Below are 16,969 nucleotides of genomic sequence, written 5' to 3' on the forward strand. Positions count from 1 at the left end.
TGGTTTGGGGAGCTGTTTGGGTTAGTGGGAGATCAAGCTTAGTGGAGTGCGTTGGCAACATAAATTTTGCGAAATACGTCGAAATATTGGAGGAAGGACTCTTGCCACTTTATTCCTCAGGTTTCGTGGACAAGAACACAACGTTGTTCTAAGAAGATGGAGCACTGTGTTACACTGCTAGAAACACCCAAAAGTGGCAAGAAGAAAATGGTGTCCATAAGTTGCCCTGGCCGAGCCAATCTCCTGACATAAACACCATCAAAAATCTTTGGGCCATACTCTACCGGCAAGTCAAGAAACAACCAAAAAAACTAACTTCAAAGAGCGATCTACTCCAATTTTTGAAGCAAGAGTGGGTGAAAATTCCACAATCTAAAATTGACGAGATGATTCTCACGATGCCCCAAAGGCTCAACGAACTCCACGAGGCGAAAAGAAGATCTACTAGATATTAATTAAATTATAGATATATCAATTCATGTGAATATGACTGAAAATTTTCATTTCTTTTCTGAAAAGGTGGTGTCTATTTACTTGTGACCACGCTGTGTATATAGTACTGTGTTTTTTAATTTTGAAATGATGTTCTGTTGATATGCCTATGATGTGATATCTTATAATAAATAGCACTATTTTTGGTCAAAGATGTGTTCATAAGACTGCAATGTTACAAATAATGCTATTGTGTTACTATGTATACTTTCAGATTCTTATAAGAGAGACACCACAGGCTCAGCGCCACCTTACCGACATGAGTAAGTATCTTGGAAAGATTGGACAGGTCTGCAGTGTTGGCAATCTAGCTGACCAACTTGAGGCCATCGAACAAGAAGAGAGTATTACAGAGAACCGATTACAAGAAGAAGTGGCTTTCCTACAGGAGATGGTCGAGGAGTGGGAACAGTGTGATCGCAAGTTAAAAGAGGTTGCTGGTTGGTTAGAAAAAACAAAGAATAACCTGGAATCTCCTCATCAGAAAAGGAAAAGTTTTCATGATCAGTTGGCAGCAAGAGAGGTAAGTTAAGTATTCATGATTAGTTGATAATAAGAGATATAAGTTAAATATTCTAGATTAGTTAGCAATAATATAGGTAAGTTAAGTATTCCAAATGGGTTAGCAATAAGAGAGGAAAGTTAAGTATTCTAGATTGGTTAGTAATAAGAGAGGTAAGTTAGGTATTCTAGATTGGTTAGTAATAAGAGAGGCGAGTTAAGTATTCCAGATTGGTTATCAATAATAGAGGTAAGTTAAGTATTCCAAATTAGTTAGCAATAATATAGGTAAGTTAAGTACTCCAGATTGGTTAGCAATAATATAGGCAAGTTAAGTATTCCATATTAGTTAGCAATAATAGAGGTAAGTTAAGTATTCCAAATTAGTTAGCAATAATATAGGTAAGTTAAGTACTCCAGATTGGTTAGCAATAATATAGGCAAGTTAAGTATTCCATATTAGTTAGCAATAATATAGGTAAGTTAAGTATTCCAAATGGGTTAGCAATAAGAGAGGTAAGTTAAGTATTCTAGATTGTTTAGTAATAAGAGAGGTAAGTTAAGTATTCCAGATTGATTAGCAATAATATAGGTAAGTTAAGTATTCCAGATTGGTTAGCAATAATATAGGCAAGTTAAGTATTCCATATTAGTTAGCAATAATATAGGTAAGTTAAGTACTCCAGATTGGTTAGCAATAATATAGGCAAGTTAAGTATTCCAGATTAGTTAGCAATAAGAGAGGAAAGTTAAGTATTCCAGATTAGTTAGCAATAAGAGAGGTAAGTTAAATATTCCTGATGAGTTGGTAATAAGAGAGTTTGATTAGATATTCCTGATAATAACAGAGGTAAGTTACAGTTTGGTATAGTATGGGTTATATGAAGCTATATTCAGAATGTTGACTCAACTTTTGAAGACATTTTTTTTCAGTTGGGTCTTTTAAAGTTGATTATGAATAACATAAAATTCTACATTTTTATAAAATGAATTTGAAACAGGTACTTACTTTCCTTGTTAAGTTTGTCCTCATGATACTAACAAACATGTGACTCAAAATTTTGAATATCCTTTATGTAATGTACACATTATTTTCCATGCTTTTCCACCATAATTGTTTTTTTAAAGTTGCAATCATAATGTAGAAAAGTAGTTCAGAGGTAAGTATCTGTTTGAAATTCATTTTAATTCTAAACATTTAAACTCAAGTCAGATAGTCTTATCTTTGAAGTACTGTATGCCAGAATATCCACAATGGAGAATGATGTGATGACATTGGAAATAATATAAACACAGATGATCCCCATCCTGGTTGAAGGATAACATAACAGCCACTAGATAACAGCCCCTGTCCAATTCAAGAGGGCAATACACTCTCATGGAACCCACACATAGAGAAATTGTGTAAGACAAACGTAGATTGTAATGAATATGTGTGATTCCTGACTGGGTGAATCCATACAAGTACAGATTCTCCCGAGAAAAGAAGAAACTGTATTTATTATATTATTGGTTTGTTTTTCAAAATTCTTAACAATCCCAGACACTCTTGAAATGGGTAGCAGGATTTTTTGAGCAAAATACAAAACTTTGTTCACAGCATAAATGTTTTTACCTGCTATAGATTCCATTTGATTTGAAAAATAACCACATGTGGTGAACAAAATTTTGGAGCTGGAGAGACAGCAATGTAATGAAGATAAAATTGGAAAGAAGTACTTGGATATGTCCACATTTTAACCTGTAAGATTTCCTTTATTGAACCAAGATCACGAAGAAAATATCCAGAAGATGGGCAAATTGGGATGTGTAACTGTCTTTGGTATCCAAATTCATCATCATAAAACCCTCAAAAAAGAATTTCCATAAGATTTTAATGGTTTCCATCTGAAAATAAAGAATTTCCATAAGATTTTCATGGTTTCCATCTGAAAATGAAGCATTTCCATAAGATTCTTATGGTTTCCATGTGGAAATGAAGAATTTCCATAAGATTCTTATGGTTTCCATTTGGAAATGAAGAATTTCCATAAGATTCTTATGGTTTCCATTTGGAAATGAAGAATTTCCAAAAGATTCTGGTGGTTTCCATCTAGAAATGGATAATTTCCATAAGATTCTCATGGTTTCCATCTGGAAATGAAGAATTTCCATAAGATTCTCATGGTTTACATCTAGAAATGAAGTCTATTAATGTTTTGACAGTTTCTAAAAGCATCAGCAATAACCTGAATATAAGAAACAACAAGAAATAAAGTACTGAACTGTTTGACATGACACTGGCACTCACCAATATAGCAAATATTGTTTAAAGATGTAAGAAACAAGTATTTAAGTACTGAACTGTTTGACATGACACTGGCACTCTCCAATATAGCAAATATTGTTTAAAGATGTAAGAAACAACAAGAAACACAGTATTGAACTGTTTGACATGACACTGGCACTCACCAATATAGCAAATATTGTTTAAAGATGTAAGAAACAAGTATTTAAGTACTGAACTGTTTGACATGACACTGGCACTCACCAATATAGCAAATATTGTTTAAAGATGTAAGAAACAAGTATTTAAGTACTGAACTGTTTGACATGACACTGGCACTCTCCAATATAGCGAATATTGTTTAAAAATGTAAGAAACAAGTATTTAAGTACTGAACTTTTTTACATGATACTGGCACTCTCCAAACTCAAGAAGGAACGGCCCACAGCTAAATCTACTTGACGTGAACTATGTTTTTTATAAATGATTTGTTGTTTATAAATATATTTTTATTATTCACAGTGCAGCTACATTTATCTTTATGTTGTGTCAAGATAAAAAAATTACATGAATTTGTTATTACTGTTTAGAAACTCCTTGCTGACATAACAATCCAGAAAACTAAAGTTAAGATGGCTGTTGAAAAACTTCTGGTCCACTTCAGAACTAGATCGTCTACTCAAAATCAAATGGCTTTAAGAGGGGACCAACTGCAAACCGAGCTTGACAAGTTACACAGTATTGTAGAAGATCAGAGTAAAACACTGTCTGCTTGCCTTGCTCAAGAAGAACAGTTCCAACAAGAAATACAACAGCTGCGCCATCTGGTGTCACAAAGTGAACATCAGCTGAAGTTGGCAGGTAGTCCAACCTTCTCAACACAAGAACGAAAGAAACAAGCAGCTTTTCAAAATGTAAGTATTTGAAACTAAGTTTCAGACAGTGGCTTTCTCAAAAATCAAAGTTTCAGTAAAATAATGAATAATTAACTTACAAAACCTTTATGTTAAATACCATGCAGAAGGTAATCCCTGTTATCCTACAACATTCAAGGTATTACTAGATATTATTATTATTGTTTAAAATTTATATCTTCCATTGGGTTGACTTCAAACTAGTTTTTGTTTATTCTCAGGCTTTGATTGTGTTCAGTTATGGGCTCCTTACCTTAGGAAAGATATTGAATTGTTGGAAAGGGTTCAGAGGAGGGTTACTAGAATGGTGCCTGGGATGGAGAGGTTGTCATATGAGGAGAGGCTGAAATTTTTCAAACTGTTTTCTCTTGAAAAAAGAAGAATTAGGAGGGATCTGACTGAGATGGTTAGGATTGTAAAGGGAATTGATAGTGTTGATGTATCATATTTTTTGTATTTATCAGTGAGAATAGTAGGACTAGGGGACACAAATATAAATTTTGGCAAGGTAGGAGTCATGTTCAGCTAAGACAGTTTCATTCTTCTAACAGGGTGGTTGGCCTTTGGAATGGGTTGCCTTCAGATGTTGTGGAGGCAGTAAATTTATGTGAGTTTAAGAAAAAGCTTGAAAAGTATATGAATGAAAAGGACTGGCTTTAAGATATTTATATATATATATATATATTTTTTTTAATCATTTTAATTTAGTTTTAGAGGATGGAGCAGCCAAAATGAACCAATAGGTCCCACGTTGTCCCAAAACGTTACTTATGTTATATTATTTGATTACATAGAATTTGCCAGGTTTAATAGAAATAAGAGTATTTTTAATTAGTTTAGTTGTTTTGTTTCTAATTGTTTTATTGTCAAACTTTTGTTTTTGAATTGGGTTGTACGTTTTGATTTTGAGGGGAGTACTTAGATCACATGATTTAGTTTCTGAAGAAATAATATGAAACTTTTGAGTAGTCAATTTACCTTAGGCCACATGTTTCAGTTTGAAGAGTAATAACATCAAATTTTGACTTTTATTTAATGTTTTAAGATAATTATTATCAATTATGTAATAATCAGTGCCTGCTAAAATTCTACAACAATAATTAAAATTAATAAGAAATGGCCTTAATTATGAGTAACAAGCAAACTACATAATAATTCTATGACCATCAGTTGGGTACCCTCACTGTTAGTGAAGGTCATCAGTTTGGTACCCTCACTGTTATTGAAGGTCATCAGTTTGGTAGCCTCACTGTTATTGAAGGTCATCAGTTAGGTACCCTCACTGTTATTGAAGGTCATCAGTTTGGTAGCCTCACTGTTATTGAAGGTCATTAGTGAAGGCCATTAGTTGGGTACCCTCACTGTTATTGAAGGTCATTAGTGAAGGCCATCAGTTGGGTACCCTCACTGTTAGTGAAGGTCATCAGTTAGGTACCCTCACTGTTATTGAAGGTCATCAGTTGGGTAGCCTCACTGTTAGTGAAGGTCATCAGTTAGGTACCCTCACTGTTATTGAAGATCATCAGTTGGGTAGCCTCACTGTTAGTGAAGGTCATCAGTTGGGTAGCCTCACTGTTAGTGAAGGTCATCAGTTAGGTAGCCTCACTGTTGTTGAAGGTCATCAGTTGGGTAGCCTCACCATTAGTGAAGGTCATCAGTTGGGTACCCTCACTGTTATTGAAGATCATCAGTTGGGTAGCCTCACTGTTAGTGAAGGTCAGCAGTTGTGTACCCTCACTGGTAGTGAAGGTCATCAGTTGGGTACCCTCACTGTTAGTGATGTTTTACCCAAGAACACCATATGAAATTAGGGCTGCTTAGCAAGTATCATAGTAACATTGTCACATGTAACATGCCTTTTGCATTTGACAAATGTAGGTTTTATTATTTAAGAAATTTAATACTATAAATAACTAAAGTACATACCATATTATTTAATACTGTATAGATTTAGTCTTATATAGTATGTGGCAAGTTTCAGCTAGATGGTCTCATAAAAACAGCAGCCTGTGTGAATTTATGACTGTTAGTGTGTTCTAGTTCTACCACTCTCAGTCCATCATAGCACTTTGCTAAAGAAAGTCTCCCCAACAGCAACATTTGAAAGGTGGGGCTTATAAACCATAAGTGACCAGTTCTTAAAAGTGGAAGAATAATTTTAAAAAGTCCTAGAATTTGAGGAAAGTCAGGTATAACTGTTGTTATAGATCATTATCAAACCGTTCACATGACACCATTCAGTAGGAGAGGTTAACTTTAAGCTGCATTGGAATTTTTTCAGATAAATTAATTTACTGTGGGAAAATTTAGTGTGATTATTTCATATACAAAATTACCGAGCCAGTTCAAACAGACAACTTTGTTGTACTCTACGTTTATTGTTTTTAAAATATTTTGTCTTTGTAAATGAAAGTCCCAATAGATTTGAGACTGCCTTCAAATCTAGCCAATATAGTAATAAAAAAGACAATAATTCCACAGGATGCTGTTACATCTGTATATTTACAAGCATTTACACCGTAGGGACATCAGCAGATTTTTAAGATAAGTTTGAGAGTTTACTTACATTTATGTTTTATGCATTAAATAAATTATGTATTATAAAATAAACCAGTTGCTACATGAAGCTTGTCTGTGGGTCTTAAACCATGCAGACGAAAAGGAACAAAGAAGAAACATAATAATAACCTACTTATTAAGATTAAGATTTATTGTGTACTATTAAACATTGGCTTTATTTTTTAATTCATCTGTGTAAATATCCTATTTGTGTAATATAGAATAGCTAATAGTTTACATGTTATCATAAAACAAGCAAAAGTACCTGTCCCCGGTGATGGGAAAAGTTTAAGTTAATTTGTCCATTTAAATTATCTCATGAACTTTAAAAAGGTTAATTATGTTGCACTCTTGGTTTGCACAGAGCCAAAGTACTGAGCTACTTATATTGCCCACCATGAAAAGTAGTTGTTGAGCATTTCAGTCATGCTAAGAGCTTCTCAACAATAACATATGGTCAATTTCAGTTTTATTCTTTAAGTTATGTCACATTTAGTGTAGAATATCGTGCTTGTGAAATAAAATTTGGCATAAACATTATTCATGCTGTTCCCCTGTCATTTTCAAAAGTGAATGTTGAGCTTTTCCAGGAGTGCTAAATCTTGAGTTTTCTCTGTACATACTTTGGGACACTGTTCATGCAGTCTCCATTCATTCCAGCAAAATTATTTTAAAGTGTCAGACTTTACTGTCATCAAAGCTTAGCAAGAGTAAAATAATTAGTTTATAAAGCTTATAAGATTTTCAAAACAGTTTTTACTTATCACATAGAGGATGGAAAAATCATGTCCTATCTGTCCACCTTCTAAAGTCTGTTGAGTTGGGCTCATGTCACAAACTTTCTGCTGAGGCAGAGCACCATGAAGTGGTGAAGATTATGGGACTTGAAGGTACAGGATGAGTAATCGTTAAATGAAAGAGGGTGCACAGTAAACTTTATTTATGTTCCTAAAAGTAAAGAGTGGTAGGAAACACTGCACCTCTCCCCAGCCTTCCCCAACAGGGGTCCCACAGATTTGAAGAAAGTACTGCTACCTTACTGTTAATGTAGATTGGCTGATGTAGTTTTAAAAGGATTAACATCAATCTGTTGTCTTAAGTTTGATGCTTTAATTGTGAAAGAATTGTTAACTTTGGTTGAATGATGTAGTTTTAAAAGGATTAGTGTCAAACTGTTGATTTAGGTTGGATGTTTTACTTTTGGAAATATTATTATCTCACCGTTAACTAGGTTACATTTATTTTTAATTTTAGAACATTTAAAAGTCAAACTCTTGTCTTTGATTCACTGTTTTAGGTTTAAAAGTCAAACTCTTATCTTTGATTCACTGTTTTAGGTTTAAAAGTTGCACTATTAGAATTTGGGTTTATGTTTAGTTTTAAAAAGATTAACCCTTTTCGAGCCAGTGAGCACCTTTCAGCTTCAGTACTCATCTGCTTATCAAATTTCAACATTTCAGTACAAATAATATTTCTAGCTCTGTGTCAACAATTTTTTAATCAATTTTAATATTTTAAAATTGATATCTTGCAATTTTTTGATAATTGTATAACATTATTCACAAAGAAAAAAAGTGTTGAAATTTTCATTTCTGTGCAGCTGCAAGTAGTCTTGCATGTAGAAGTGTACTTATTGATTTCTTTTAGTGCTTCTGCCCATTCCAAAACATAAGTTTATATTTTTTAGCAAACTTGAGGATATTATTTTCAAGAATTTGTTTCTCATGTGATTTTCCTTCTCTTCTGAATTGTATTAGTACAACTTCTTGTTTCACAAATGGTTGAACAAATATTAATGAAACTGAGCTTTCAAAATAACTAAATACCATCAGATAGAGCAGATTATAAGATACATATGTTAGTGTGATGTAAGAAGTGATTCTAGACTTGTGATAGTGATTAGATGTAGCTCCTGCAAAGAAGAACAAAGTTTAGAAGACATGCGAACAAACTAGTGATGTGAGAATGTTTTTCTAGTTTTTTGGACATTCTTTTTTGCTCCTGAAAAGTTTTTGTATACAATTATATATTTCTTAAAACTACAAAAATTGTTCCTTATGACAAGACATCAGGCAAGCCTACTTAGGTTTAGTGAGTAGTGTAGGCAACAGTAAATATTCCAGTGAGTCAAATATTATTCAAATCGTTATTTATTGAATGTTTGTTTTTTATATTCAAACAATGCATATAAATAAAATATCTTATAAATTATTGAAAACAAAGTGTAGAAATTGATTTCAATTAAGGATATTGTTATCAAAAATGTTTAATGTTATTTAATGTTTATTTCAAAACACTGCCTCAAAATATGATTTTGGAAATTTCACAACATAGAAAATAATAAAAAATGTAATCAAATTATCTGAATTCTGTTAACCAAAATTAAGTACTAATTAGTTAGTTTTTCTAAGTTTCATGCAGTTTGGTTAAATATTATATTTCCACTATGAGAAGAAAAAATCCACGGATATTAGTGAAAGCCCCACTCCCCAATGTGGAAAGTGTTAATGTTAAAATGCTTAATGATTTTTCAAAAGGATAACAATGCTTTGGTAGCTTCTTTTTTATTACAAAGGAATTTGTTTTTTGTTCGTGAAAATTTAAACATATTATTCTTCTTTGAAATTTGTAATTTCTGATAATCATATCGTTAAATGGTGTAAGAAATTGCCCCATTTTAATGGTAAACATGTAACAGCTTAGTGAGTTACTTTAGAATTAGGAATTTTAGGCTTAAAAAATATTGTTTAGAATTAGTAGTGTCTTATGTACATTTTGAACTGAAGTATTTATTCGAATGTGACAAACTTTATTGATGTTAAAATAGAGTTGTTGTTTAAACTTTCTTTTGACAAACTTCTTTATTAAATTACATGGAAATTAGCATAAACGTTTTTAGTATATTCTGTTTTAAACTACAGTTTTGGTTTTTAATTCTTTTTGAAGATGTTTCCAAACAAACTAAAAATGAAAAATTTTTAATATTAAAACAAAATTCCAAAACCTGAATAATAGTTTTTATGACATTATGTGTAAACAGATTATATCATAAAAAACTTTTACAACAGGCACAACGAGAACAGATAAAAAAGTATCATCAACAAATTTCTGGTTTGGAAGATCGTATTAAGAAACTAAACCAACGTAGAACTCCAGAAACTTCAGTAAAACCCGAACTTCTTGTCACAGCAACTAAATACCCTAGTTTTATTGGCCCTGATATTCAATCAGAAGCAAGTGAAGAAAAAGCATTTATGTTGGGAGGAGTTACGGAAGAATCTCCTACAAGCTCAGATACAGCTGTAACTGAGGTATTGCCTAAACAAATTTTTGAAGTTTCTGAAATTAGAGCAGAGAGGTCTTGCATAGATGGTTCTCCACATGATGACTCAGGTCCAGAAGAAACAGCAGCTCATTCTAAGGTTATTGATTCATCTTCTGTAGCCAAAGAGGATCATTCCATGGTCTTGTCAGAGGAAAAACAAGAAGATCTTTGTCCTGGTGTTACAAAAACCGTCTCCTATTCACATCACGAAAAGTCTACATCCATTAAGAAAGTAGTTACTGGTCAACCCCAAGAAGTCTCAAAAAGAAAAGCAGAGGAGTCTCGAAAGCCTGAATCTGGAAAAGAAACCCAAAAGAAAGGGGGTGGTAAAAGAGGTAAGCAAAAAGGAAAGGGTACTGCAGAAGATAGAGGGAAACATGCAAGACCACCATCTTCCAGCTCTTCCTCTATGGAAACAGAGTTATCTAGTGTAAAATCAGAAGATACTTCTCCAGAGCAACAAGCAGGTCCAGTTAATGTTGCATGGGCTAGTGGTTTTCTTGGAAAACCAACATATGCTGATATATTATTAAAGAAATCCGCCTCTCCACCTGTTTCACCTGCTCCATCTGCTTCAGAAACTGTTAAATCTTATCAAAAGGAAGTAACTCATTCACCAGAAGGAGGAATCCAAACTGTAGAGAAACAAGAAGTGAGCAGCTTTTCCCACAAAGAATATTCAACTGAAGTCCCTCATGTGACACAATGTGAGAGTCCTTTACCTTCGTATACTTCAGAATATGATAAGCCATACTCTCGATCTTCTTCTGGAGAGTTGGAAGTGGACACTCAGCCAACTATCCATCTTCCTGAAGAGGACCACTCTCAAAAATTTAAGTCTAGATTTGCACAGGATGGTTCACCTCGATTTACAGAATTGGATATAAAGCAAAAGCCATTTCCATCCTCAGGTTTTGAAGATCAAGCTGAAAGTCCATCATTAGGAGTTCCATTTCAAGTAAAAGAATATTCTGAATCAAAAGAATCATCAACTACTTCAACACACACTTTTGCCTTGGGTGGGGAACCTCACCTATTGAGTGAAACTTCACGAAATCAAGTTCAGACAAGAGTTGTAGTTTCAACAACAACAGAAAGAAGTCACTCCACTTCAGATCATAAAAGACTAACATATGCAGAAGTTGCTAGAATGGGCAGTCCTCTTCCATCATTGCAATCACCCCCACCTGATGTTCGTAGCAGAAGCCCTACCCCATCATCTACCAAACAAGGTTCGCTTCCCCAATCTCAAAGACAGAGTAGAAGCCCACATCCAAAAAGACAAGCTGGAACAGCTCAAAGTCCAGGAGCAGATTCACCATCAGAACACCATCATCAGCCTTTTTTAGGGATGGCTTCTGACAACCGGACTAGGCCTAAATTAGATGATAAAGATTGGTGGGAAGAAGTTGAAGAGGAAGTGGAACAGAAAGACGTTGAGGCTGATGAACAAAACACTGATCTCACGACCGATCAAAAAAACTTGTTTAGGCCTCTGTCCAGTCCTGGAACTGAACAACTGGACAGGGGCCTTAAACTTTTAACATTTAGCATCTCCCCAGGTACTTCAGAGTACGAGTTTCATAAAATTTCAGGTTGCAGCAAAGATAATACAAAACATATTTATCCTTTAGAAACTGAATGTAGTGTAACAGATGAGAAGAGTCTAGAAAAAATAAGTTGTTATAGTCAAAGTCAAAAGAAAAAGAAGAGATGCATAAAATATCCAAAACAAATTGAAGGATCTGGATCAAGTACAACAGACAATAAGGAGAAATTTGAAACTTACAAAGATTTAAAAGGAAAAGCTCTTAAAGGAGCAACAATTGAACTGTTAGAAAATGCTGGACATTTTGCTACTGAAGTACATGGAAAGGGGAGTGATGATGTGTCTTCTAAGAATAATAGTCTTCAGACATCAAGGGTACAAGAATCAACCTTGGATTCTTTGAATTCGAAATATAATGGTGTGAAAGATCTAATGGAAACATTTGTAGATATAAAAAAATATGGCTATAATTTTGAAGGTAATTCTAAACAGGATAATTTTCCATATGACCAAGAACTAGAAAAGCATGATGAAGAATACATAAGGGAAAATTTAAGTAATGGAGTAATAGATTACAAAAAATAAATTAAAGAAAAAGAAAAAAAGAAAATATTACCTGCAGAAAACATTCCTATAATTCAGAAAGTAAGTCAGCCTGTTGCAATAGAAGCTGAAGGTGATGGTTCAGCAAGTGAAAATGAGACTTTAGGAGAAATATTTATTAATGTGACATGCCCTAAAAACTATCTTGATTTTCCTTCTTGGGAATCTTTAACATTGTCACCATCAGGAACTTCTGACTCTGGGATGTACAGTATTGAAAAAAGTCTTACATCTCCAGAAGCCTTTCCTGAACTTCCAGAATATGAAGTTTATAACCAGCCAGTTTTGTTTGAGTCTCAGTTAGGACTGGAACCTAGTGGATTGGTACCTGGTGGTTTGTCTGAGCCTCATGTAGGATTGTCACCTAGTGGTTTGTCTGAACCTCAGTTGAGATTGGCATCTAGTGATTTGTCTGAGTCTCAACTCAGTTCATTACCATGTTTTACATGTGATCCTCAGATACTATCAACATCAAGTTTTATGCCCAGTCCTTGGCTTGGATCAGAATCTGTTGTTAATAAAATTGGGGGCCTGTCAAATATTCTCCTTTTGTCAGATACATGCAATGAAGAAGTGCCAGAGAAATTTAAAAGTGGTCAGAAAGAGTCTACAAAACCAGATGGTTCAACTATCTTGAGAAGACAAACTAAGCTTGATGAGGAATCAAATAAAGGAGGCTGTTTAACTTTACAAACTAGTCTTGATGAATGTCAGAAAGCTGAAAGCTTTTATGTACACCCTTTAAGCATTAAGCCTTCTTATCTAATACCAGTTTCACAACTTAAAAGTACAATATTTAAAGATCACAGCTCATCAGAAAAGAGTTTGTTGGAAACTAAGAAAATTGTTGCATCAGTTGTGTGTGATCAAATAAATTATATTCCATTAACTTCTCAACTAGAGAAAGAAACTGGTGCATATGAAACCAATGTAAATAATAACAGGATTTGGAGTACAGAGCCCATATGTGACCCTGATATCGAACAAAATGACATCATGTTTCTCATTGGAGATCAACTAGAGCAATTAGGTAGTACAAAAATAGAGACATGTCTTAAAGAAAAGAGCAAATTATATAAAGAACAGCTCAAAGATGAAAAAGAACCACATACAGAACAATCTGTGGTTGACAGAGAACCACGTAATGAACAGCTTGGAGATACAAAAGAACCAAATAAAAAACAATATGTGGTTGAGTTAAAACCATGTAAATACCTTGAAGTGGAGAAAAAACCAAGTAAAAGGCAGATTGAGGCTAGAAATGAACCATGTAAAGAACACTTTGAAAATGAGAACAAATCATGTAGAGAATTTGGGGATGAGAATAAATCACTTGAAAAACAATTTGAGATAAAAAAAGAACCACCTAAAGAGCATTTAGAAGATCAGTTAGAACCATGTAAAGGTAATCTTGAAGTAAAGATAGAATCATATAAAAAACAGTCACAATTTGAGGTAGAACCATTTCAAAGGCAGTTTGAAGTTGAGGTAGAACCATATATCGAACATCTTCTAGTGGAGGAGGAACCATCTCAAAGGCAGCATAAGATGGAGACAATATCACAGGTGTGGAACATTCAGCCTGACTTGTAAATGTGTCCACAGCCGAGTCCTTATTCTAACAACTAACCATCACTAACTGCTTGGTTTTTAATGATATTATTGTTGTTGTCTGTGAGTTGTGTTTTTTGTGATTGATCAACTGCAAGTTGTATTATTGTTTGTTTGTTTGGTCTTTAAGTATGTAACTTTGTTTTACTAATCCACAGTGTACTTTTTATCTAATTTTTAACTGTTCCATTTTAGCTTTTAGTATTTTTTTATTAACTCCAGTTTTTAATGATCTAAGGAACACTTGAAATAGATTAATTATAAAATACTATATTTTACTTCACAGATTGATCAAGATGTACTAGACACCTCCCAGACCAGTGAAGGAACTCCTGTTTCCAAACAAACTTCTTCTATGGTTATTAAGTCACAAAATGTGATAAGCAGTTCAACAGTTGTTTCAGTTGTAAAGAAAACCAGGATTATTTCAGATGGAAAAACAACAAAAGTATTTGAAGAAGAAGAATATCCTGACATAGAACCTTCTAGTTTTGTGAGAGGCATTGAAGATAGTGAAATTAATCACACTGCCATTGAAAGGAAGGGAGCAAGTAATTTTCAACAGGTTTCAACCAGTTACCAAACTACTGGTTCTGGTGTTTTTCATCCTTCCAGTAGTTACCTCAAGTCTCAAGCCACAACAAACCAACAAGTTAAAGCTACTGCTACCAGTTTTTCTGCTTCCTACCAACAACAGTCCCATCATGTATTATCAAGCCAAGAATTGGCAATTTTAGGTAATGATAATGAAGAGCCTCGAGTGGTAAGTTCTAGGTCAGCTTCCTCTAGAGCTCAGGTGCAAGTTACTACACATACTTCAGCATCTAAAAGAACTCAAAGATATGATCCAACAAGTATTGTTAGCTATCCTGATGAAGAACCCGAAGATCACCAGACACCATCTGATTCTGAAGGCTGGGTTAGAATCAAGGAAATGATGGAAGATGTCGGTGATGAACTATCTTGCAAAAATGTAAAAGACACTGAAGAATATAAGTTGTATCAAGATGATATCAAGGAACCAAATTCTTCAAAACTTGAGTACAACACCCAGCTACAAGAGTCACAGGATTCTGAGGAGGAGGTCTTTTCCAGTAAACGTTACCAAATCCCTCAAGAGCTCAATTGGGCTCTTTGCTCTGAAACAACCACCCACACATCCTCTCAAGTTCTGCTACCAAAAGAGTGTATTTCATTTATTGAAGATCCCTTCAAACACACAGTGGAAATTTGTGCAGCTGTTGTGAAAGGTCCAGAAGAAGCTAATTGCATTGTATCCTCAAGAACAGAAAATCTTTTGGAGCTTCCAATGCAAAATTCTCTTGAAAAAGAAGCTGAAACCGAAGAAGATAATATACTTTTACAAATAGGACAATCTGGTTCCAATAAAGAGTTACAAGCAATTAGAACTGAAATTGATAAAGATGTTTCAAAAGGTGAAGATTTTAAAACGTGTGTGTTTACTGAGGTTGAAGAACCAATTGAATATTCTAGTGCTGATTTCACAACTACTGATGAACTTCTCAGCAATCAATGTGAAAAAATGTCTAAGTTAGATAATTTTCAAAAAGTTGAAATTAGGGAGAAAGTTGATGAGCATGAGAAAATAGATCTACATTCATCACAACCCCAGAAGAAAGATAATGTTACTGATGATGACATGGGAGAAGTTAAACCAGAAATCAGCCCTGTCTTTGAGGATACAACCATGAAGGAAGCAACTCAGACATGGGAGGAATCATCAGAAGACTTTGAAACTGAGATTTTAAAAAAGGAACATTTGGAAATGGTCCAAGGTATAGCAGAAACAAATTGTGAGCTGGAGACTAAAGAAACTAGTGAGCTCTCAGCTGCCCATGTGACAAGTGAAGAAGAGGTTTTTGAACATTCAGTAACACAAGAGGAACAACTTATCCCTGTGAATGTAAATGATATTCCAATTAAAGTAGAATCAATCACAAAGCCTATAACTGTAGATGCTGATGATGTCAATTTCTTAAAACATTCTATAATAATTAAAGAAGAGACAACTGATAATTCTAAAACTCCACCAGAGAAGAAGAGTATCCAGAAACTGGAAGACTTTTCCCAAGATGTGGAAAAACCACTGAAACTGGAAACCAATTATCCTGGCCAACATCCAGATAAAAACATTCCTCTGGCCGTTAAACCTTCAGAAAAAGTATTTACTCAAATAACAACAAACATGGAGAAGGTTCAAAACCTGAGTGAAGGCCTTGAAAAATATTTATCTGAAACTGTTCCTGTAGTAAAATGTGGTAGAAGTGCTGTACCAGTTTCATCTGTAGAAGAACAGAAGGAAACAGACTTTAGTGAAAATATCATTGTTGAGACCGAGGAACAGCCAGAACAAGATGTATCATCTGAAATTTTGTTTGACAAGGATGTTGAGACAATTTCTTCATTTGAAAGACAGAAACAAACAGTCTTGATAGAGGATGCTACTAAAGTGTCAGGGGAACAGCTAGATCAACATATTCCACATGAATCTGTGTCTGACAAGGAGGTAGTAACAGTTTCTTCAGTTGAAAGAGAGAAAGAAACAAGATTGGTAGATGATGTTACTACAGAGCCTGAGAAACATGTTGCACATGGGACTGTATTTGACAAGGAGGTAGTAACAATTTCCTCAGTTGAAATTGAGAAAGAAGCAAGATTCATAAATGATGTTACTACTAGGCCTGTGGAACAGCTAGATGGACATGTTCCACATGAGACTGAGTCTGGCAAGGATGTAGTAACAGTTTCTTTAGTTGAAATAGAGAAAGAAACAAGATTGGTAGATGATGTTACTACTGGGCCTGAGGAACAGCTAGATGGACATGTTCCACATGAGACTGAGTCTGGCAAGGATGTAGTAACAGTTTCTTTAGTTGAAATAGAGAAAGAAACAAGATTGGTAGATGATGTTACTACTGGGCCTGAGGAACAACTAGATCAACATATTTCACATGAGACTGTGACTGGCAAGGATGTAGTAACAGTTTCTTCAATTGAAATTGAGAAAGAAACAAGATTCATAGATGATGTTACTACTAGACCTGAGGAACAACTAGATCAAAGTATTACACATGAGACTGTGTCTGGCAGAGATGTAGTAACAGTTTCTTTAGTTGAAGGAGAGAAAG

The 16,969-nt window shown here is 34.3% G+C and overlaps 1 protein-coding gene across 1 annotated transcript in view; it reads left to right on the forward strand.

Annotated features, from left to right (window-relative positions):
- Positions 1–16,969, forward strand: part of LOC106470184 (nesprin-2-like) — a 102,314-nt gene that overhangs the window by 7,504 nt on the left and 77,841 nt on the right. Inside the window, exons 4-6 of the mRNA XM_013930718.1 lie at positions 707–1,015; positions 3,850–4,173; positions 14,107–16,856. Of these exons, the coding sequence (XP_013786172.1) occupies positions 707–1,015; positions 3,850–4,173; positions 14,107–16,856 (3,383 nt within the window). The remainder of the gene's footprint in view (positions 1–706; positions 1,016–3,849; positions 4,174–14,106; positions 16,857–16,969) is intronic.

Source organism: Limulus polyphemus, unplaced genomic scaffold, assembly GCF_000517525.1.
Source record: "Limulus polyphemus unplaced genomic scaffold, Limulus_polyphemus-2.1.2 Scaffold3866, whole genome shotgun sequence".
In the NCBI taxonomy this organism is placed as follows: Eukaryota; Metazoa; Arthropoda; class Merostomata; order Xiphosura; family Limulidae; genus Limulus; species Limulus polyphemus.